Below are 22,359 nucleotides of genomic sequence, written 5' to 3' on the forward strand. Positions count from 1 at the left end.
CGCCAACTTAATCGTATCGATGAACGAAAGTCATGGAAAGGAAAATGCAAATTAAAAAATCAAGGAGAAGGACGGAAAGTATCGTGAAAGAACGTTTATCCGTCTGTTTACGTAACGCGGTTAACATTTTACTCAAATAAAAATGTATCAACTGCTGACGGATAAAGAGTTTTCATATAATTTTTACTCATTACTTTATTTGATTCAAAATTGCGGCCAATGCTATAATAATTTATTCGAATAAAACAGTTTAATCCGCGTAACTATCTAGATAAAGATTTCTATGAAGTCATCGAATAATGCCCAACGTTGGCTATTAGAAGTGAAATAGATAAGATCACGTAAATCCATGTACCCGAGTACTAACCAGTTGAGCATTAATCGACTAATTTCTTCTCAACTAATTAACCGATTATGCCATGCGATTAAAAATTGCATCAGAATTAATCGCGATTAACATTAATCGATTATTGAAATGAATCGATCGCAACGATTGACGATCGAATTAATGGTTACTTTTCAATGGCGAGAAACCAATGCGACCAACGATCAATTTAATCGTCGATTGTTGCGGTCGATCAACGTTTATCCATTTTAATCACAATCGTCGATCGTTACTTTGATCAAATTTTGCCCAACACTGGTATCAACACCTAAAAATAGTATCACTTGTTTTGCTGCGCGCAACCTTATATTCACGTGTACCCGTGAACGTTGGGGGGCTCTAGTAAAACTACGCAGATACGTAGACACGTGTCGATATAATGAGAAAGCGGACAAAACATGGAAGCGATCACAAAATTACTACTACACATATGTACACGTATTGCAGCATTCTCTGATTTCTGACGATAAAAGCGATTTGCCGTTTGGCAAACTTATCTTATGATCATCTTCTTCCCATCTGTTTTATTGTATCGTTTTCGTATAAACAAATCGGTAGCACTTTAGGCATTCTTCACATACAGATAACATCCATCCTATATGCACTCATAAATAAATTTAACGTAGACTGAGAATAATAGAAATAATTAGGTCGTTGGCGATCACCATACACCAAAATCATCGGGCTATATCATGTCGTTTACATCTAAACTAGTGTCCGGCTGAGTCATGTTATCCGCAGAGAATTCGAACGGTTCCACTTGGTCCTTGATGTCTCCCTCAATTTTCACCGCATTACTACTCACGTCACCGATCATCTCGTTGTTGTCGACCATGTCGGTCGCATTCAATGTATCCTCCGTCTTTATGTCATCCTTTATCATGAACGCCTGCTTCTTCGGTTTTGTCTCCCGTTTGGTCTCCGCTCGATCTCTCTCGTACATGAACGTTTGTCGTTTCCTTTTCATCGGTTTGCACACTTTCTTGTACAGTACGTTCATTTCTTTTATTCTGCTGGTCGGTATTGTCCAGTCCATATCCTTAGACGTTATGTCAGAGTTGCGTGTAGGGTCCATCGTACTCTCGTACTCGGGGATCTCTAATCCCAGCTTTTTCATCACGCTGATCATTATTTCATCAACGTTACCGTTGATTATCAAATCTGCCTTTTTGTCCTAAAATCATCATATCGTTCATATTTTAATATCCAAAGGAACGAATCTAGGTGTCGTCTCGCGTGGGTCTTCTTGAAATTTATTTAAAATATGTTTTAATCGCTGAACAATGTTAAAGATATCTTTATCTCTTAGGAGAAATGTTGAGAAAGCTATCATCAATATCGTTTGAATACGAGACAATACGTTTTCTTTATCGTGAGAACTTATGGTTCCCTCCCTCCCCAAAAAGTGGAAAAGTTATCTTACGTGTTTTGTAGGCTGTAGATTACATATAACGAGTCGACCTCCGTACTTTTTGGTATACAGAGGCAAATTACCGCTGGGAATAATTTGCAGTGTCGTCCCAAGACATATGCTTAAATCCGCGACACTGAAAATATATTTTTTCATACAGTTTTATGACCGACATTCGCGGTACCATATAAGTGAAATATAATTGTCAACTAAAACCTGAGATATCGATATAGGATTTTCTGATCAAGGAAATTTTTTCCAAAAAATTTTTTTGTATACTTGCGCAGACAGATAGAGCATCAAAATTTTAAACATTTAACATGTACTTCAACACAACCATGAAACGCACGTTAGGTACTCTTCCTTTCATCTGTTCGCAAAAAACACCAAATTTTTAGTAAAAATGATACATTAAGATGAAATCACATTCAATAAATGTGAAATTTTGTTTGTTTTTTTTTTTTGTGTAATACACTTGTATTATTCTTCTGTTTATGAAATCTTGAATAGTGCCTCAAGAGTTCCATCGTTTGTGCGCCACAATAGAAAACATAATTGACCTTACAAGTACATGAACATCTTTATTACGGTACAAATGATCGTCAAGTTACCTAGAGTGCAAATCGGACAACGTCAGATCACTGTCTGGCAAGTTGTGTTCCCAATCGAGGATGGTGTCATGCATGCGTCCGCGGCACGGACGACCGCCTATCTGTTCGGATCTACACACAGTGTCGAGCGATTTCTTGCCTACGCTTTTGGTTGCGAAGTTTCGAATAAATTGCCTGAAACGGAATATCGCGGTATGTAGATTTTACCTTTGCATAATTTTCTTAAATATATACCAACCTGCCGCATTTATCACACTGTTCGGTAAACATATTTCCATGCAACTCCGCGAGGTGTTGTCTCTGTACCCCCGATCGAAGATGCAAGCCATCAATGTTCTGACTTATAATGAATTTAACTTTTTCTAAAAGAATCGACCTGTTGCAGAATTATTCTTTTCCATAGCTGCCTCCTTTTACTAAAATCATACTCACTGGAATCAACCAATTTCTTCAATGCCATGTGGGTCTTTGTAGGTATTGCTTCATCGAAGGAGATATTCATGGTAGGCTTTAGACCTTTCTGCTCCAACGTCCACACACCATTTGTACCTCTAATTAATTGGGTGCAGTGCATGCAAACCATAAATAATTTTATACACCATGCTCTCCATTAGACTTATATAAAATATACAGATACTAGTATAACAAAGAAACATTACTTTTTAGAGAATGCAACAAGAAAATTGTAAGTAACGATATTCAAAGAGGTATTAGTGCCCAGAAGTTGCGACTTCCATTAGAGTAAAATAAAAAAGCTGTGGAAATTGTTTAGATTAATTTATATCAATGTTTCGTCTAGAGAACATTTTTATACCACACATCTTGGGTTTCTAAATAGATTCTTAATAATTTTATGATTTCTGCTGCAGTCTATCCATTTATACTGGCAAACAGAAGTATTCGCATAGGCTAGAGTTTGTTATAAAATTATACTCTTAGTTGCTTGTAGGAAATATAGCTTAGGGTCAATAATTTAAATATCCCATAAACAATGAATCTATCTGTCTATCTTGGGAAGTACAAAGATGCAAACATAGTAGTTAGGGTGTTGAAAAGAGGCACCTTTTCCCAGTATCAATTTCTCATAGTCCTTGAGATTATTATTATAAATATTATACAATATTTTGAATGAATTTTCATGTAATAAGTGGCATATCGCAGATTCATTTTCATTAATTTTTGATACGAAGTCGCAAAAAATTTCGTCGCACCCTACCCTGGACTAAATTTTCTAAAAAAAAAACATTAAACAGATAATTATATGTTTTTTCTGCCTGCGTGTAATTTTGGGACAGAGTATTGGCTGTGGCAATGTTTTCGTTCGTCGTAGTAGATTTATTAAGGGTATCATCGAACAGCTAGCATAAATTCATTAAGTTTTCAGGACGAATCATCGTCACCGTTGTCGCGCACAACAATGGTGGACGCGCTGACCAAAATGGAATTTCGCTCGGTTGTTCGCGGCAACCCGTTCCCGCTTGATTAATTTAAAAGAATTGAACGGTGGCGCTTTTGAGCGCACAACAGATCGGAATCGTGGGCCATTGGGGCGCACGGGGAGGGGATGAAAAGTACATAGAAGTAGGGTGGGGATTCGAGAGAAAAATTACAAATGATAATCACCGAAAATCCGGAATGCCCGCAGCAGTACTGATGCCGGCGCCGGTGTGAACGACGACGTGCCGTGCTGCCTGGACCCAATCTGCGAGAAGGCCGCATTTCAGTCGCAACGCCTCGACGCTGTCGTATCTCTAAAAAATGAAAGAAAAAAATAACGCGAGGGTTAAAGTCGAAAGGCTCGCGAATGGTCGATCAGCTCCCGCCAAACGGCCGATCGGAAAACAATGGTTTTTACCTCTTCGAGACCCAGCACTCCTTTGTTTTCGTAGTGCGAGAGACCGTCCGCGTAGCTGCATGACATTTTGCTCGCGGTAACCGTTCGAAAATTCAACCCGAAACCCGTGGAACGACGCTAACAATGGTTCTCGATCCTCTGTTTTTTTTTTTTTACAGCACGGAAACTACCATCTCGACGCCGATATTAACGGGTTACCATGCGCCGTCGGAACGACACGTAAACAATTTGTAAGTTAATGACCGCGTGCTGTTATGTTTATACGCTACGAATGACGATAAGTGATAGGAAACTCGAGATCCACTGAGAACGCATTCTCTGTTTTATAGACTGCACTGCATGCAATGAAATGGCACTTGAACAGAAAGAAGATAATAAACGTGCGGCGCGTGCGCGTTTCGCGCCCCTGGGAGAGGTGGTTTTAGCGTTGCCAGACGCTCGAGTTTCTCGCGACCATGCAATTCATGCCGCGATCAGTTAGCGCCTCCCGCAGCCACCATTCGCGACTAAAACTCGTGGGCGGCATATTCGAAAGGATAAAATGTAAATAACAATAAAAGAAATGCTCATCATAAAATATAACATTCCATAATAGTAATCCCCCCACCTACAACATCGTATAAGATTCGTGGTAAGGGATTCGGACCAAAAACAAGAACCACGGGTTAGATCGTTGTACGTTTATCGGTACAAAGATAGTGTATTTCCTTATGTAGTTATATATTTACTATAATATTAATTATCGTGTGGTATTTTTCATTTGCCAGGCACCCCGTGTATTTAACGATTCTTAACAGTTAATGGCTTCCCGGAAGTAAGCCATGATCTTAGAAGAAATTTAAACAACATTGTATTTGTAAACGTGCCTTTATTGTATTATATACACCACCATTGTATTAATACATAATGCATGCATGATGAATAGGTGAGATTCAGCAACAAGTGCCCTTAAAAAAACATTAAAGCGCCCTTTTCATTTACGATCGATTGAAGTCCGTTTTGCATGAAATAGACTCGAATTGAACAACAAGGTCAAAGGGCGAATGCCTTCTTGTATTGCTGTAATTCGTTTTTCTATTTAGTTGGTAGTAATAAGTTCATAAATCGATTTTCAAACTATTGCTTTGACATAAATATTTGAAACTACCGGTTTTCAAGTAACAGGTATGTTAAATTATAATTCCTGCCGCATATAGCGTTACGATCTGCTTCGAAAGTTTGTCGGTCACGTTGTGTGTGACATTAAAAAGGTAATGGTGTCATAGGCGGGCAAAAAAGTACATTGCATCAGTAATCAAGCTATGTATTTATTTATGAATTTAAATACTCCTGATTAAACTGCAATTTTGCAGAAATTATAGACTAAATCTGAAACGTAATAATGATGAAAATTGAAACGGATCGAAATTTTATTTATCTCTTCTATCGATACCATTTAAAATAATATTTTCGAATCAAACAAGTAAAACGGTGTATTGTTAACAGAAAGAAGTCATGCGACAATTACGAGGCGGTATATTTATTTTGACAAACGCTCGACACGCCGACTATCGATATTGGTTCATTTTCCTAGAGGTCATTGAATAATTATCTCTTGAATAATTATAGTATTGACGTTCGTAATCCATTCACTGGCGAATGGAAGAATCCATGGGCAACTGCTTTTAAAAGATCGCACCAAAATTTTGTACAATGCATAAAGGGAAACAAAACTGCGTAATGAATCGTAACATTGGATAGAACTGTCGTATAACAATTATTCGGTGAAATTGCTCTTAGATCGAATGTTAGCGTTTAAAAACTCCGCCCTGTCGACGGTATGTACCCAGTGACTAAAGAGGGTGTATCCATTGGGAATTACTTGGACTCGAGAGGGTAGAAATGCCCACCAAGTTTCTCCTTGACCCACGATCAAATCCGGACTTCTTCCAACTCGGATTTTGACGTGGCTTCGCCTCCTAGCAAATTTTTCTACACATGGTTCGAGCTGTCTCGTTCGCGTGAAGGCGTACGGTTAAACAAACAAATAGAAAGGAAAAGATGAGGGGTGTTAGGAAAAAAAAGAAACAAAATTGCTGAACACCTCGCGGAGATCATCGTCATTGACTTTCGTCCCACGTTCCGAGAGAACGGATACTTAAAATACGACCGGGATATGCCGCCGTCAAACTCGGTGGATCGTCAACAATACTCTCGTATGACATAACCTTAAACTCCTCTGTCATCGCACTACGCTTCGGCGACGTCGGAGCATTGATGTCAAGTGTGCCGGATGTGCAGAACAAGATTTTCAACATCGCAGCGAATGCTTAGAAATTTTTGGAGCTTTCCACCATACGTAAGTTGTAAGTACCATCTTCGTATTCGTTTCTTTCCTATTATTTATTTCATTTTTTTTTCTTTTTTATCATTTATTTGCATAACCGCACAGTACCAGATTTTGTTTTCCTTGCCTTATTATGCTCTGTTTTTTGCAACATCTTGGTATTACTTTCGTTAGCGTTTTTGTAACGCATTCGATGAACGCATTCGAAAACAAGTGAAAAATAAATAACGCAATTTTAACGTTTTGCGTAGATGTTTTTGTCGTGTATCTTTTTCTGAAATGTTCGTTCTTTGTTACAGTGAGATTTTTTTTCCATTTTTAGAGCGTTTGTTTTAATTTTAAACGAGTGTTTCAATATATTGTAAATTTGATTGAAATTCAGGATATTGAAATTGTGTAATTGATGGAGTATCTAAACCTTGGTTGTACACACTGCCTGGTCAATTATTTAGTACATTCTGTAGAAGCCAGAATGGTCAATAAGTTTCTTTGATTTTATGTGATATGTAAAGCGTTCATACAGTTCTAGAATATTTCTTTGAATGAAAATTAATAAATTTGTTTATAAAATACCTTTGGTAAAAATTTTATGTTTGTGTTGCTTTCTAATTATTATTCAGTTTCATGAAATTAAATACAATGTAACTTTTAATTACTTTACTTCAAAATATTCTGATTATTGTAAGTATTTGACTATATGTATATTTTCGAAATTTTGACATTTCACATTACAATAATAATTTAACTCGTACATAGTACATTTTCCACTATAATAAAAGAAAGATTAAAAACAATAGTAAGATGCGATTGAAATTCTAAGAGTAATTTATCGATTATAAACTTAATTAGCATCACAATAGTTGCCTTTGCATTTGTTTGAGCTCTATATATGCAAAACCAATAAAAAATCATACATTAAGCACCAGTAAATAGAAGTAAGAATCCTCAATATGTAAATATATCACAGTTCAACAAAGGTTATCAAGCACTGGCATTGTCAGTTATTTATCATAAAGTAAATATCTTAGTGTCAGTGAATGTACAAAATATTATTCCACTTACATTATTACATTTAAATTGTTGTAATACTTTATTAGATATATTTACAGTTATTCACAAAATTGAGCGTACACCTATGTAGTTAATAAAAACTTGAGGGAAAATGAACATAAACAGACATATTTAAAAGTAAAAACGCATTATACATATTACTTGTACATGTCAGCAGATAATGCGTGAAGAAATTTTTAAACAATATTGATTGTTCATCTATGTTTAACAAAAACTGCAAAAGTATGCTTATTTTATAGTCACAAAATTGAGCATACAGTTTATTAGTAACTAGAAAACTAACTTTTATCAAACTTCTCATGGTTTACAATTCATTCGATTGTATTGATACGTTTGATTTTCATTTGTCATTGTTTATTAGCGAAAATTTGCACTATGGCTTCACAAAGATCAAAAACTGATATTTTTGTGCGAAAATTAGTTGTTAAATTGTATTGTCAAGGTAAATCTCTAAGGCAAATTGGAAAAATAATAGGTAGAACCCACTCTACTGTACAAAAAATTATTAACAATTACAAATACAATGGTACACTGCATAATCAGCCAGGACGCGGAAGGAGAAGAATTCTAACTGGAACTGACGAACGGTACATAATACGACAAATTAAAATTAATCCAAAAAGTAGTGTATCAAAATTAACAACAGATGTTTCATCGAGGATTAGAAAATCGATATCAACAGAGACTGTTCGTAGGGTGCTACGCGATAAAGGCTATCACGGTAGGGTAGCAAGGAAGAAGCCTTATATTTCTAAGGTGAATAGAATCAAGCGTTTGGAATTTGCAAAAAAATATGTAAGTTGTGATATAAATTTTTGGAAGAACGTAATATTTTCCGACGAAGTTGAAATTAATTTATTTAATTCGGATGGAAAAATAATAGTATGGAGACAACTGAATTCAGAGTTCAATCAAAAGAATACGGTTCCTCTTGTAAAACACGGTGGAGGTTCAATAATGCTGTGGGGATGTATAGCAGGAAGTGGAGTCGGTAATAGCGAATTTATTGAAACAACTATGGGCAAACTAAAATATCTTGATATTTTGAAAAAAAATTTGAAATCTTCAGCTCTAAAATTAATCATGCCAGCCATATATTATTTCCAACATGAAAATAATCCTAAACATACATCGTATATTGTTAAAGAGTGGCTGCTATATAATATGCCAAAATTATTACACACTCCACCACAATCGCCGGATATTAATTCCATTGATAATTTGTGACGAGAATTAAAATTAAAATTAAATAATTGTAGTTTTAGTAATAAAACAGATGCTAAACGCAAAATTGTAGAAATATGGAATAGTATTCCGTGTTCGACTACAGAAAAGTTAGTCGAGTCTATGCCAAAACGTTTGAGAGCAGGTATAGATGCAAAAGGATTTGCAACAAAATATTAAAATAAAATCTGTAAGTTATTTTTGTTTAATATGATCTGCTGTATGCTCAATTTTGTGACAATAAAACAAGAACAGTTTTGTTACTTTTGCTAAATAGAAATGAATAATTAATTTTATTTAAGACTTTTTCCACTAATTGTCCGTCAAAATATATGAACAAAATAAATATTATGTTTTTACTTTTAAATATGTCCGTTTCTGTTCATTTTCCCACCAGTTTTTATTAACTACATAGGTGTACGCTCAATTTTGTTAGTAACTGTATATAATAATGATTTTGATCATACAATGTTTAAGAATCTCAATTTTATGCAATGTAATTATGATTTCGAGTTATGAAAATGTTATATCGTTTGTCCTTGAGTAAATACCACACACAGGATAAAGTACATGCAACTTTTAGAGACTATAACGTTCGTCGTACTTACATATATTCGTGTCTGGATACACAGGTTCCAAAAATACGCTCCCAATATGTTTTTGTTCCGGTAGCACACACGTTCGTCGATGGATCCACGGTTTCCAAACGGCAGAAGTTAGAAAATCGTTATTTCGATCGACGTTTGTTTCGAACAAACGTTAACTGTTCGTAGACCAACGGAAGTAAAGAACTTTAGCATAGTCGTTTTGCTGACTTCGTGCATAGAGAGAAACTGACCCAATCGTGATAGATTATCAGTGCGTTCGGTACTACAACTGATAAGGCTATCTATATTTTTTTTTATAAGCGATTGCTACGATCGATGTTCGTTTTTTATCTGGCCACTACGATAAAAGTATTAAACGAAAGATATTTCAAAAACCTTGAAAATGAAAATGTTGAGGACACTGTTTAAGAAAGAAAGCTATTTAGCAAACTATTTTAAGAAAGGAAAACTAGCTTGGAATTGACCTTGGACAAAGATAAAAAACTCTCTTTGGTAATGTTTCTTTTTGTCTTTCGTCTCTCACCGTTCAAAAGAACGGTGGATAAAAGAAAAGTAAACTGTTCGAACAAACATAAAAGTAATTCGAATCAATAACCTAAACTTTTATTAAATGGGGAGTAATTCGTTACATTAATCGTTATCGATTGTCAGACTCTACAACCGCTAGAAAGAACAGTGAAGGACGATGTGCTAAACATTCTACTGAACATTGTTTCCGGCTTTGGAAAGGAATGTTACGCCTTCTCTGTCATAACCGTCCCCTTACTTGTTGCTTAGCGATCATCCCCTCCACTTTTCGCCACTATGCAACAAGCATGCTTTCGTGCATTAATCAAGACTCTACTGTGTATTTCTTCGAATTTTAATTTCCTATCCAAATTATAGTTTCCCAAAATTCAATTGATTTGTTAGGATGTTCGTGTTGAAACCGAAGACGTTCGCAAGCATTAGATTTCGATATTAATAGTTTTCTACGGTATGCACGACCATGAAATTCGGCTTCCGATAATCGTTTTTCCACTTGAGTAATACCTAAAGGCGAGTAAAGGCTATTTTTCAATTCATTGACCGTTATTTGGACTCTGCATTTTACTTGGCATATACTCAAATCATCGAACCTTTTTAGACCGTCGATAAATATTAGTTTTGTGGGATGTGAGTGTGCGAGTGCGTGAGGCGAGTGACCGGAGTCAGCTGTGCGAGCCTGGACGAATCGATCGATTGGGTTATGAATTGACGAATGCAGAATGCGTGTGGTTTTTGTCAATCGGGTGTGTGTGTGTGTGCGCGTAGGAGAGTGTTGGGTAAGGAGTGACCGGGGAGAACGATTGGAGCGATTGAGGTGTGCGGAGTGTTTTCGTGTAGTATCCGTCTTTTGGTATTCAATAAAGTTCTGTGTACAAGGTTCGTCGCGTGCATTAATCCCGCAGCAAACTACATCCTACAAATTTGGGGGCTCGTCCGGGATTTATTGCGGGGAAAAGTGTTCGTGACGGAAGTGAGTCGTGTTTGTGTTTTGTGATAAGCGATAGTGGTGTTATTTCGAGTATGGAGAAGCTCCAAGACCTGTCCGTGGTGCGGCTCAAGGAGGAACTGAGGAAGTTGGGTTTGTCCTCGTCTGGCGTGAAGACCGAGTTGGTGCAGAGGTTGTTGGCGGCGGATCCGAGCGGATCGTTCGCATCGGAGGATGCGACCGAACCGGGAGCATCGAGGACGGACGAAAGCGCTGGCATTTCCCGCGAGCCGGTAGAGGTGGGTAGCAGCGAACGGGAGATGCAGCTCTTGCGGCGGGAGAATGAGCTCATGAAGCGCGAGCTAGAGCTGCAGCGTCGCGAAATGGAGATGCTGCGAGGGATGCAATCTGTGGGGGCAACGGCATCGGTGGAGTCGGGACATAGGAGTCCTCGGGGGAAAATGAGCATCACGGCAATTGCCGATCTCCTCAATTATTTTGATGGCGACGGGAATCAATTCGAGAGGTGGGAGAAACAGTTGACGATGCTCCAAACGTCGTACGATCTGGCCGAGTCGGAATGCCGAATTTTGATAGGTTCGCGATTGCGTGGGAAAGCCCTTGATTGGTTCCACTCAAAGCCGGAATTCGTGTGGGTGTCAATCGGGCAACTTTTGGAAGAAATGCGATCGATGTACCACCATAGACCAAGTAGGACAGCGAGGAGAAAGCAATTTGAGCAGCGTGTCTGGAGGAAAGGGGAATCCTTTGGAGAATACTTCCACGACAAAATGATATTAGCGAACCGCGTTCCTATAGAGGAAGACGAGCTAGTTGAACAACTGGTTGAGGGCATTCCGGATGTGACCTTGCAGAACCAGGCCCGCATCCAACGGTTTGGGGATAAATCGCTGTTGCTCGCGGCATTCGAGAGGGTGCGATTAGATGCGGCTGGAAAATCGCATGTATGGAAAAGCCTTGCGCCGAGGAGAGAAGATCCGTTGAAGCAGGAGGTACGCGTGCAGCCCAGCGAGTCGGTAAGGAGGTGTCGTAGCTGTGGAGGGAAGGACCATGCGTTGGTGGACTGCCCGACGAAGGATAAGGGGAGGAAGTGCTTCCAGTGTCGCGAGTTCGGGCACATATCGGCGTATTGTCCGACCAAAAAACCAGCGGTTAGGGACAGTTGCGGTGTTAGCGGAGACAGCGAGAAGGGCAAGTATTGCAAAGACGCGCGAGTTAACGGGCATAATGTTAAAGCCCTGATAGATACCGGTAGCGACATAAGCTTGATGCGTGCGAGTAAGTATGTCGAGATTGGTATGCCGGAATTGACTCGAAAAGAAATTATTTTCCGCGGGGTAGGGTCGGTCAATCATAAAACTTTTGGCGAATTCGAGACAAGCATCGCGATCGATAGCGACATATTCGGAATAAAGGTCAACGTCATTCCGGATAGTCTGACAACGCACGATTTAATTGTCGGAACCGACTTTCTAAGCGAGACGGAAATTACGATTAGGGATGGGAAAGTTTCGATAAAAAAACCTGCATCGCGATGTGACCATGCGGAGCGCGGAATTCTGAGCATAGACTGTGTTTACGAATCGAACAGCGTCGATTTATCGGATATTCGGAACGAACAATATCGAGCTGCGGTGGAGCATTTAATAGCGGCGTACAGGCCGTCAAAAACTCGTGAAGTGAGCGTCGAAATGAGCATCGTGTTAAAGGACGACGAACCGGTCTATCAGCGTGCGAGGCGTTTGTCGCCAAAGGGGAAAGAGGAGGTGCAGAAACAGGTGGAAGAATGGCTGCGCGACGGTATTGTACAGCCGTCTCTGTCGGACTACGCGAGTCCAGTTGTGTTAGTGAATAAGAAAGACGGTGCGAAAAGACTATGTGTAGATTATAGATTATTGAATGCGAAGATAATTAAAGACCGCTACCCCCTTCCCCTAATCGAGGACCAACTGGATCGCCTGCAGGGTGCACGGGTTTTCAGCACTCTCGATTTAAAAAATGGTTTCTTCCACGTTTCCCTTAGCAAGGACAGTCGGAAATACACGGCTTTCGTGATTCCCGATGGGCAGTTTGAATTTTTAAGAGTTCCGTTCGGGTTGTGTAATGCGCCTGCAGTTTTCCAAAGGTTCATAAACGCCGTGTTCAAAGAGTTGATCGCGAAAGGGGTAGTGCTGTCTTATATGGATGACCTTATTATACCTTCGGACGGGTTCGAGAGTGCGTTGGAAAGTCTGGAATCGGTATTGAAAACAGCGGCTCAGTATGGTCTGGTAATTAATTGGAAGAAGTGCGCTTTCCTACAGAGACGGGTCGAATTTTTAGGGCACATTGTTGAGAATGGAAGCGTGCGACCGTCGGAGAAGAAAACCCTGGCGGTAATTAATTTTGAAAGGCCACGAAATATTAAAAACCTCCTAAGTTTCTTAGGCCTGGCGGGATACTTCCGGAAGTTTATCCGCAACTATTCGGTTATAGCACGACCGTTGACGGACTTGACGAAAGCGAATCGCGAATTTGTGTTCGGGGATAGGGAGGAGTGCGCGTTTAAACAATTAAAAATGTCGTTGTGTGAGAAGCCGGAGCTGCGATTGTACCGGGTGGGAGCAGACACCGAATTGCATACCGATGCATCGAGTGCCGGTTACGGGGCGGTTCTTTTGCAACGCGATGCGGGGAACGGCGCTCTGCATCCCATATATTATGCGAGTGGGAAGACGAGCGAAGCGGAAGCGAAGTATTCAAGCTATGAGCTGGAAGCGCTAGCCATAGTGAAAGCGGTAAAGAAATTCCGAGTCTACTTGTTAGGTGTGCCGTTTAAAATTGTGACGGACTGTAGGGCGTTTGCGTTAACCCTCAGGAAAAAAGACTTATGCCTGAGGGTGGCAAGGTGGGCACTTCTCCTGGAGGAGTTCCAGTATGTAATAGAACACAGATCGGGGAAGAGCATGCCGCATGTTGACGCGCTCAGTCGGCAACCGTTGCCTAATTGTCTGGTGGCGGGTCGCGAAGAAGAGGGGCTGATGGCTCGGCTTAGGCGAGCGCAGCATGAGGATGCTCTTCTACGGAAGATATTGGAGGCGTTCAAGGAGGGGAATCTGGATGGCTACGTCGTGAGGAACGGGATCTTGTTTAAGGAGGTGGATGACGAGATTCGGTTGGTGGTGCCTGCGAGTATGCAGTCACAGATAGTCAGGCAGGGTCACGAGAGGGGGCACTTCTCAGTTGGGAAGACATTACTCCTCGTGCAGAGGGAATATTGGTTTCCCAACATGAGGTCAAGGGTAGAGAAAGTGGTGAGAAATTGCGTGCCGTGTATCCTAGCGAATAAAAAACAAGGCAAACAAGAGGGTCTGCTACATCCGATAGATAAGGGGGACGCACCGCTACTAACGTACCACATAGATCACTTGGGTCCGGTGCCGTCGACACGGAAGAATTACAGGTATATATTCGTCGTAACGGATGCATTCAGTAAGTTTGTTTGGTTGTACGCGACGAGGTCAACGGATACGGCCGAGGTCGTGAAACGGTTGGAAAACCAGGCGGCGATATTCGGAAACCCAAGGAGAATAATATCGGACAGAGGGACCGCGTTTACGTCTCAAGATTTTAAGCGGTATTGCGAGCGGGAAAATATTCAGCATGTGAAAATAGCGACTGGTGTACCACGAGGGAATGGGCAAGTGGAGCGTGTCAATCGGACCCTTATCCCACTGATAACAAAATTATCCGCCGTGAAGCCAGAGGAATGGTTTAAACATTTAGATACAGCGCAAAAATATATAAATTCGGTGCCGCATCGGAGTACGGGAGTGACACCGTTTAAAATACTGTTTGGCACGGACATGAAATTACGAGAAGATCCAGCGATACGCGAAATGCTGGAGGAGGAGGTAACCGCTGTGTTTCAGGAAGATCGCGACGAATTACGGGAGAAGGCGAGACAGAAGATATCGCAGATTCAGCAGGAAAACAGAAGAGGCTTCGATAAAAAGAGGAAGAAAGCACAGCGCTACAGACAAGGAGAGTTGGTGGCCATACAGCGGACGCAGTCCCACCCTGGGGCAAAGTTTACGGCAAAGTTCCTCGGACCGTTCGAAGTCACCAAAGAGTTGAGGAATGATCGTTATCTGGTGAGAAGGGTTGGCGATCATGAAGGTCCGCTGCAGACTTCAACGTCGGCCGACCACATGAAGTCGTGGGTCATTGATGATAGCGGAAATGAAGACGACGAGGAATTTGAAGGCTTGAATGAATCGATCGACGACACCTGAGGGCAGCTGTCATATTCAGGACGGCCGAGTGTGGGATGTGAGTGTGCGAGTGCGTTGTTGTGTCAGTGCGTGAGGCGAGTGACGGGAGTCAGCTGTGCGAGCCTGGAAACGAATCGATTGATTGGGTTATGAATTGACGAATGCAGAATGCGTGTGGTTTTTGTCAATCGGGCGTGTGTATGTGTGCGCGTAGGAGAGTGTTGGGTAAGGAGTGACCGGGGAGAACGATTGGAGCGATTGAGGTGTGCGGAGTGTTTTCGTGTATTATCCGTCTTTTGGTATTCAATAAAGTTCTGTGTACAAGGTTCGTCGCGTGCATTAATCCCGCAGCAAACTACATCCTACAGTTTCTAGTCGTTCGTTTTTGACTTTCTTTCTCTATATTCTCGTCTGAATTCGAGCCTGCCAAACGAAACGTGTATTCGTATTCGTTCAGAATTCTTTCGAGAGTTAGGTATCACGATATAGGATACGGATAAAGAAAATGAAACAAGTGTTCTTTTGCTTATTCGGTTATTCCAACACTTGTGTTATTGTGTCGCATTCGAACTACGTAAGCATAGCTGGTAGGATTTACAATGAATACAGTATCAGCAGTCAACGAGTTAAAGACGTGGGCGTCGTCAGTGATTCGTAGAAACTGCCAAAGGCAATGCTTACAGTGGTTCACGGTAAACTAGCAAATTTTGCTTCAATTTGTTTTTATTCGAGGATTTATATTACACAAAATTTGCTCGATACGCAAGATGGCCGAATATTTCTTGGACCAACGCTACATGTCCACCGTTACGCATTTGAATCGTATACGGTCGCAATGCACTTGGCAAGCACATTAAATCGGTTGGTCATATTTTCGTCTCCTCGATTCTTCAATCAGGCGGTTCCATTAGGTATTCATTTGGTATTAGTGCGCATTTAGATGATGCAAGAACAGCATTGGTCCAAGGTACATTGTCATGATTATCACACCTGATACATATGTATGACCTTCCACCTCGGAGCTACTCTGCAGATATCTTAAAGCTCGGTCAACTCCAGGAGCTTCAGTTTCCATTCCTCCACGACGTAACAGCATACCTAGGAAATTGGTAATCGGTTTGCTTCGTAACACTTTCACCGTGTTAGACGTTGGTACATTGCCACTCGTAATATAAACAGAGTAGAATCGTATAATGCATTCGACACGTTCTAGAGGCACTATAAATAGAAATAAAAGTAGAAATTCATATTTTTATGAATCTATACATTGTTTTAAAAATTTGTAACCACACCTCCCGCGCACGCCAACAGAGGGCGACGCTCTCTCGTAAGTACCCGACTGACTAACCCATTCCTATACAGGGTGTTCGGCCACCTCTAGCAAAAATTTTAATGAGCTATAGTAGAGGCCAAAATAAGACGAAAATCAAGAATACTAATTTGTTGATGGAAGCTTCGTTAAAAAGTTATTAACAATTAAATTCAAAAATTTCAAATCGTTCTGGAAAAATTATATTCGGTTGCGGGGGTCAACTACAATCATTTTTGGTGAGTACACATACCTCCGAAATCCTATCTACTTTCGAGAAAAAAAATCGAGTAGGTGCTGAAATTTTTCGGCGAAAAAAAATTTTTCAAATCGTTCTAAAAAAATTATTTTCGGTTGCGGGGATCAATTACAATCATTTTTTATCATTACACATACCTCCGAAATTGTACGCACTTTCGAGAAAAAAATTCCTTACTGAAAATCCAATTAGGTGCCTAAATTTTTCAACGGAGAAAAAAAATTGTAAATCGTTGTGGAAAAATTATTTTCGGTTGCGGGGGTCAATTACAATCAGTTTTTGTCATTAGACATACCCACGAAATCTTGCGCATTTTCGAGAAAAAAATTCAGTAAGGGCGGCACTTTAAACGTTAATAACTTTTTAACGAAGCTTCCATCAACAAATTGGTATTCTTGATTTTCGTCTTATTTTGGCCTCTACTATCGCTCATTAAAATTTTTGCTTGAGGTGGCCGAACACCCTGTATATACCCTCCTCGACCAATGTTACGGTAATTACACCCGGTATATAGATGTGATCTTCAACTCTGAAGATATCGTGCAGAGAGACGGTCTCTCATCACCAATGGTCCCTGCCTCACGCACTCTTTGTCCTCTGAGTAAGGACCAGGGCACGGAACAATGACCTTGACAAGCCTAGTTAAGGGACTACCAACGGTCATTTTCAAGTGTAATAAACGTAGTGTAGAAAAGGGAAACCAGACCTTGAAGCCTGATCAAACTACAGATAGCTCCAGAGTGTTGTTCCCATTCCTTCACGACCGCAACACCGATCATCGAATGTCCCCGGCATGTAAGGTAAAAGATATGAATTTTTACTTCTGTTTAAATCTGTAGAGCCTCTAGAACGTGTCGAATGCATTATACGATTCTACTATTGCCTAGGGTTGCGTTAGGAGATCCAGGATGAAACGCTTCCTTTCACCCCCTATCCCTTTCTTTCCTTCTGCTATAGAATACAGTTTCACGAAATGCACTGACATTGTGCCACAGACTATAAGTATAACGCATGTAACACGCATGATTTTCATGTTTCAGCCAGAGTAAAACGCGTACGATGAAAGGAGCCCGTTAGTATGCTGGATAAGCGACGGCTCCATGCCTCTGGTTCGTCGCCATGCACCCTGATTTTTGTGGTTGCCTTGGCGCTGACTGGATGCTACTCGTTCTGGCTGCACATCGATGGCTCCGGGTCCCCGACGCCGTACACCGTCGGTGCGTCGGCGCCGGGGTATCTGCTTATACTTCCTGGAAACTCGACGCCCTCCCCGCAGCCGTACTTGATAAACGAGCTTCCTGTCGATGACAAGTCCACTTTAATAAATATCAAGGACTTCAGGTTCACGATTAATCACGATCCGTGCAACAGGACGCACCCGTTGCTGTTGATGCTAGTCCACTCGGCGCCCGAGAACTTTCTCAAGAGGACCATCATACGGGAGACCTGGGGCCAGCAGTCGCAGGGCGTGGCGCTACTCTTTATAGTCGGCTCGTCCGAGGAGTATCAGGCCAGCCTGGTGGAAGAGAATGAACAATACAAAGATTTGATACAAGGCAACTTTCTCGATGTCTACAGGAACATGACTTACAAGCATGTGATGGCGTTGAAATGGGCTACGTATCATTGTCCAAGTAAGGGGAGGATTGCTTGTCTCGTTAATACGCGGGCGTTTAACCCGATTCAGCGATGCATCCAGCACACCGGAAACAACAAAGACAGAGAAGTTCATAGAAACGCGTGACTTATTTCGCCTTCTTTTCAAATTGTAGTCGTTTTGTTTTTTCCGTTGTAATCGAACTTACTCTGTTGACGAATGGTCGGACGCCTACGTGGCTTGCTATCGAGGCCACTTTAGGCAATTGGTGGAAAGATACGTGGGCGTGGCCGCAGTCGGTTATCAAAAGAGTTGTAGCTTGGAAATTGGGTTAAATAGATCATGTACTTGCTTTGATCTTATACTTTGTTGGTTTACGGTGTTGAATTCGGTGTTAACTCCTCGCGCTATGATCTCAGCTACGATCGGCGACAAAATTACACACACGTTTCTTGTTTTCTTATTGTTTCAGGTGCCAAATATATACTAAAATTAGACGATGATGTTTTTGTTCATATACCCGCCATGTTGGATTTCTTGACGCGTGATCTGTCGCCTTTGGGTGCCAGAAGGTTGATCCTTTGCGACCTTCTACCCGTAGGTAACGTAAAGAGATCCTGGCGTTCGAAATGGAGAGTCTCGCCCCAAGAATATCCTGGAAGACATTATCCCGCGTATTGTGCTGGATGGGCCATACTGTACTCTCCCGATAGCGTATTTCTTTTGTATCGCGAAGCTCAGAAAGAACCGTATTTCTGGATCGACGATGTCCACATTACCGGGACGTTAGCTAGGAAAGTAAATTTAACGCAAACCTCTCTGCATTATTGGGTGCTAACCAACGAGAACATGCAGGACCTTCTGTCCAATCCGAGTTCTCATAGGGACTTTCTGTTCGGACCTCCGAATTTAACGGAAAACAAAATAAGAGCCTTACAGAATCTGGTCACTAAGCCACGGCCTAGCAGCGAAAGCCTATTAAACTGAGACATATTCGGGCAATAGCATATGAAAATTTCTTATTTGCCGAAGCACAAGAACTTTGATGTCTAATGTTCGTTCTGCTTCTCATAGAATCTCAATTCTGTCTAGCCATATATTTCTTGGACATCTGTGTTCAATTCTTTTGCACAGTATTATTTAAGTATTGTATTATATCACTGAGTTTTCCACGTCGAATCGCGCATTTATTTATGGTATACTTTTCTTCTAGTTATTACTCAGCGCGAAAGAAGTGTATATATACGTATCTATTTCTTTTGAAATAGAGAATATTTAGATTTTAATGGAACGCGTATAAATTAAGACTTTTCTAAGGGTGCGCGATTCGATGTGGAACACACCATAATTCAGGGACCGCAAACTGGCGGTCTTAGACCCTCCCACGCCAAGTCAACAAAGAGTGTCCCCGGTTATATCTACTTTGCGGTAGCGTGTAATGGGTACCCATGAAACATGCATGTCTTCTTGTTTCTGTTTGTATCAAGAATCGAGTACCCCCATACAGGAATGGGGTACATTGACTGGTGGTAGAAACTCCGTAGATCTTGGGAAAAGTCTGCGGTCCCTGGCATACGTCAACGCACCATATTATTTGTCCATATTTGTGATTCATTTACACATGGTTAACGATTTAAGTAATTTTTTGGAGATTCGGGTGATTCTAAGGATAAAGATTAATGGAAATCAGATTAATGATATATAAGATTTATTGATACAGCGTGTTTCACAAAATGTGGGTATAATTTCAGATACGACACACAAAAAATTTAAAAAAAAAAAAAACATTTATCGTGTCCGACCTTTTCAGCGTACGTTGTCTTCAAGAAAGTAAATCGAGAAACAACAGCGAGATTCTACGTACGAGATCTCGACCGTTAAATGTAAGTTTGTGATAGAATTCGCTCGGATGGGATGAATGTTTAGAAAAATTTTTTCTGTGCTGAATTCACTCCTACCCATATTTTATTAGACACTCTGCATAATGCTATATCAAAATTTATGATATTAGACTGTTATATGAGAATCTCAACGAGTCAAATTAACATTGTTACATAACAATAAGTACAACCCCCAAAATCAAGGGTCCATTTGCAGTTAGGAAAAAAATGACAAAAGTTCGTGTTCTTGTACCGTGAACCGTTCCTCAAACGAGATTCGATGATATTCAATTTTTGAGTTCCTTGAATGTTTGAGTAACGTACGAGAATATGTAATATGAATTTACACGTATGTACTTAATTTCTACAATTGTCGATTTATTGTCAATGCAATACCTCAGTATATTCATATATGTGCAATTATGTCTTTATATATTTTGTTTTTTTGTTTGTTCTTTTTTTTGTAACTCCAGTTTATACAACGAATACGAATTTGCGAACGCGAGTATGATTCTCCGCGATAGCGAATATGTATTTTTTTTCTTAACGTAACGATTAACGCTTTGATTGAAAAATGATCTGTACACTTTTCTCGATCAATATTCACTCATAACATGTATTTATGTATAAAAATCATTAGTGGATATTAACGAAGTACATATACTCTTCTTCTTTTTTTTTTATTTATTGTCTAATGCGAATTTCTACTTTGTTATTTAATTTATATCGGCTAATAGTAACTTCGTCAACACATTACGTGAAATTAAACATTTCCAATTGTATTCTCGAACGTGTCCACATAGTATAATACGATGTAATCTTTGTGATGAAGTAAAATATTAATTTCAATAAATCACGGATTGTTTTAATTGCACGTTAATTATGATACCCAAGTAATCGATGCAATTACATTCTGTATATATTTTGTACAATCGTTAGTATCCCGAGCATGCGACGAAGATGTAAATTTATTAGAAAAGAAAACAAAATGTGAGTATAGTTTGTAATAAAAATATTTCGGATAAGCGTAACCACGGATGAGGTGGAAGATAGATTATGCATCTTATGAGTTACTGACACGCAGAATGAAATGTCTACCTGTAAAAAATCAGGGGTGGTTTTCGATACGTCAGTCTATTTGATAAACTTGTTCCGAGACTTATTTTTATAATAAAAAAATGGAATGGAATATGGAATATGCATCGTCATCCACGGCTGAGATCTAGTAACGCTTGTGTGTAAATTTGTATGCGTCGATGGCAGTAGCAGTGTTACCAGACCGGGCACTGGTTGCACCGGGAACTCCTGGTTCCACTTACGTACACTATGCCAGATCACGTACCATGTGTCCACGAGAAGAAGGCACAGCGTGTTTACATCCCCACTCCTGTTGCAGTCCACTGGCTCGTCTACGGATCACAGGCAGGGATCGCTATTGGCCGAAGACGGTGACGAAGATCAACGACGAGTCGTAGCGAGATCGAGTGAGACAGAATAATGGCAACATCGGCGTAGTCTTCCAATGGAAACGTTAGCTATTAACGAACAGAATGATTTCCTTCCTGTTTAGATATTACCATTGATTCGATAAGTTTCTCGTAATGAAAAAATGATCACCCCCCTTTCGCTTGTACCACCAGTTACCGAACACCCTGTATATTCTGTGGAGTTGAAGTCAAAACACTTAGTCGATTGGACGCAGTCATTGCTAACACAGTCCGTTAGACTGCGGAGTATAATATTCTTAAAAACTTACGCGTGGCTACACCCCTAAATAAACTTTCTAATTAAGGGTAGCTAGTTGGGTTGTCATTCCACCATCAGCACCCTCAAACACAAATTAATTCTTTTTGCTATAAATGAATTTCAAAATATTAAATTAAACTCATTTTTTCATTACGAGAAGCTTATCGAATCAATGGTAATATCTAAACAGGAAGGAAATCATTCTGTTCGTTAATAGCTAACGTTTCCATTCGAAGACTACGCCAATGTTGCCATTATTCTGTCTCACTCGGTCTCGTTACGACTCGTCAGCGTGACAGTGGATTGCAACAGGAGTGGGGATGGAAACACGCTGTGCTTTCTTCTCGTGG

General features: G+C 40.3%; 2 protein-coding genes across 4 annotated transcripts; one reads left to right on the plus strand and one right to left on the minus strand.

The window, feature by feature from the left end:
* Positions 1 to 907: 907 nt before the first annotated feature.
* On the minus strand, positions 908 to 9,661 carry LOC122400737 (NAD-dependent protein deacetylase Sirt6). 2 transcript variants are annotated; one of them, XM_043402353.1, is made up of 7 exons: positions 9,492 to 9,661; positions 4,031 to 4,156; positions 2,840 to 2,958; positions 2,646 to 2,769; positions 2,408 to 2,581; positions 1,809 to 1,932; positions 908 to 1,559 (listed from the first exon to the last, which is right to left on the minus strand). In XM_043402353.1, exons 3-7 carry the CDS (start codon positions 2,907 to 2,909, stop codon positions 1,071 to 1,073), a joined length of 981 nt encoding a protein of 326 aa, XP_043258288.1. In that variant the 5' UTR covers positions 2,910 to 2,958; positions 4,031 to 4,156; positions 9,492 to 9,661; the 3' UTR covers positions 908 to 1,070. The 2 variants fall into 2 exon arrangements, with proteins under 2 accessions (XP_043258288.1, XP_043258287.1); XM_043402352.1 differs by lacking the exon at positions 9,492 to 9,661 and adding an exon at positions 4,263 to 4,928 and having other exon boundaries at positions 4,031 to 4,158.
* LOC122400738 (beta-1,3-galactosyltransferase 5-like) lies at positions 5,618 to 21,597 on the plus strand. Of its 2 annotated transcripts, none has more exons than XM_043402355.1 (3): positions 5,618 to 6,607; positions 17,827 to 18,420; positions 18,856 to 21,597. In XM_043402355.1, the coding sequence occupies exons 2-3, from the start codon at positions 17,865 to 17,867 to the stop codon at positions 19,368 to 19,370; spliced, it is 1,071 nt and encodes a 356-aa protein (XP_043258290.1). In that variant the 5' UTR covers positions 5,618 to 6,607; positions 17,827 to 17,864; the 3' UTR covers positions 19,371 to 21,597. The 2 variants fall into 2 exon arrangements, with proteins under 2 accessions (XP_043258290.1, XP_043258291.1); XM_043402356.1 differs by having other exon boundaries at positions 6,589 to 6,607; positions 17,831 to 18,420.
* Positions 21,598 to 22,359: the final 762 nt, after the last annotated feature.

Source organism: Colletes gigas, unplaced genomic scaffold (genome assembly GCF_013123115.1).
Source record: "Colletes gigas isolate AHSC1104 unplaced genomic scaffold, ASM1312311v1 Colletes_gigas_Sc00020, whole genome shotgun sequence".
NCBI lineage: Eukaryota > Metazoa > Arthropoda > Insecta > Hymenoptera > Colletidae > Colletes > Colletes gigas.

Coding starts and splice junctions, on each gene's coding strand:
- LOC122400737 (XM_043402352.1), bottom strand. CDS start 4,328: ATGTCATGCAGCTACGCGGACGGTCTCTCGCACTACGAAAACAAAGGA. Junction 2,582..2,645: donor CAGTGTGATAAATGCGGCAG/GTTGGTATATAT, acceptor ATTCCGTTTCAG/GCAATTTATTCGAAACTTCG. Junction 1,933..2,407: donor TTGTCCGATTTGCACTCTAG/GTAACTTGACGA, acceptor ATATATTTTCAG/TGTCGCGGATTTAAGCATAT.
- LOC122400738 (XM_043402355.1), top strand. CDS start 17,865: ATGCTGGATAAGCGACGGCTCCATGCCTCTGGTTCGTCGCCATGCACC. Junction 18,421..18,855: donor GGCTACGTATCATTGTCCAA/GTAAGGGGAGGA, acceptor TTATTGTTTCAG/GTGCCAAATATATACTAAAA.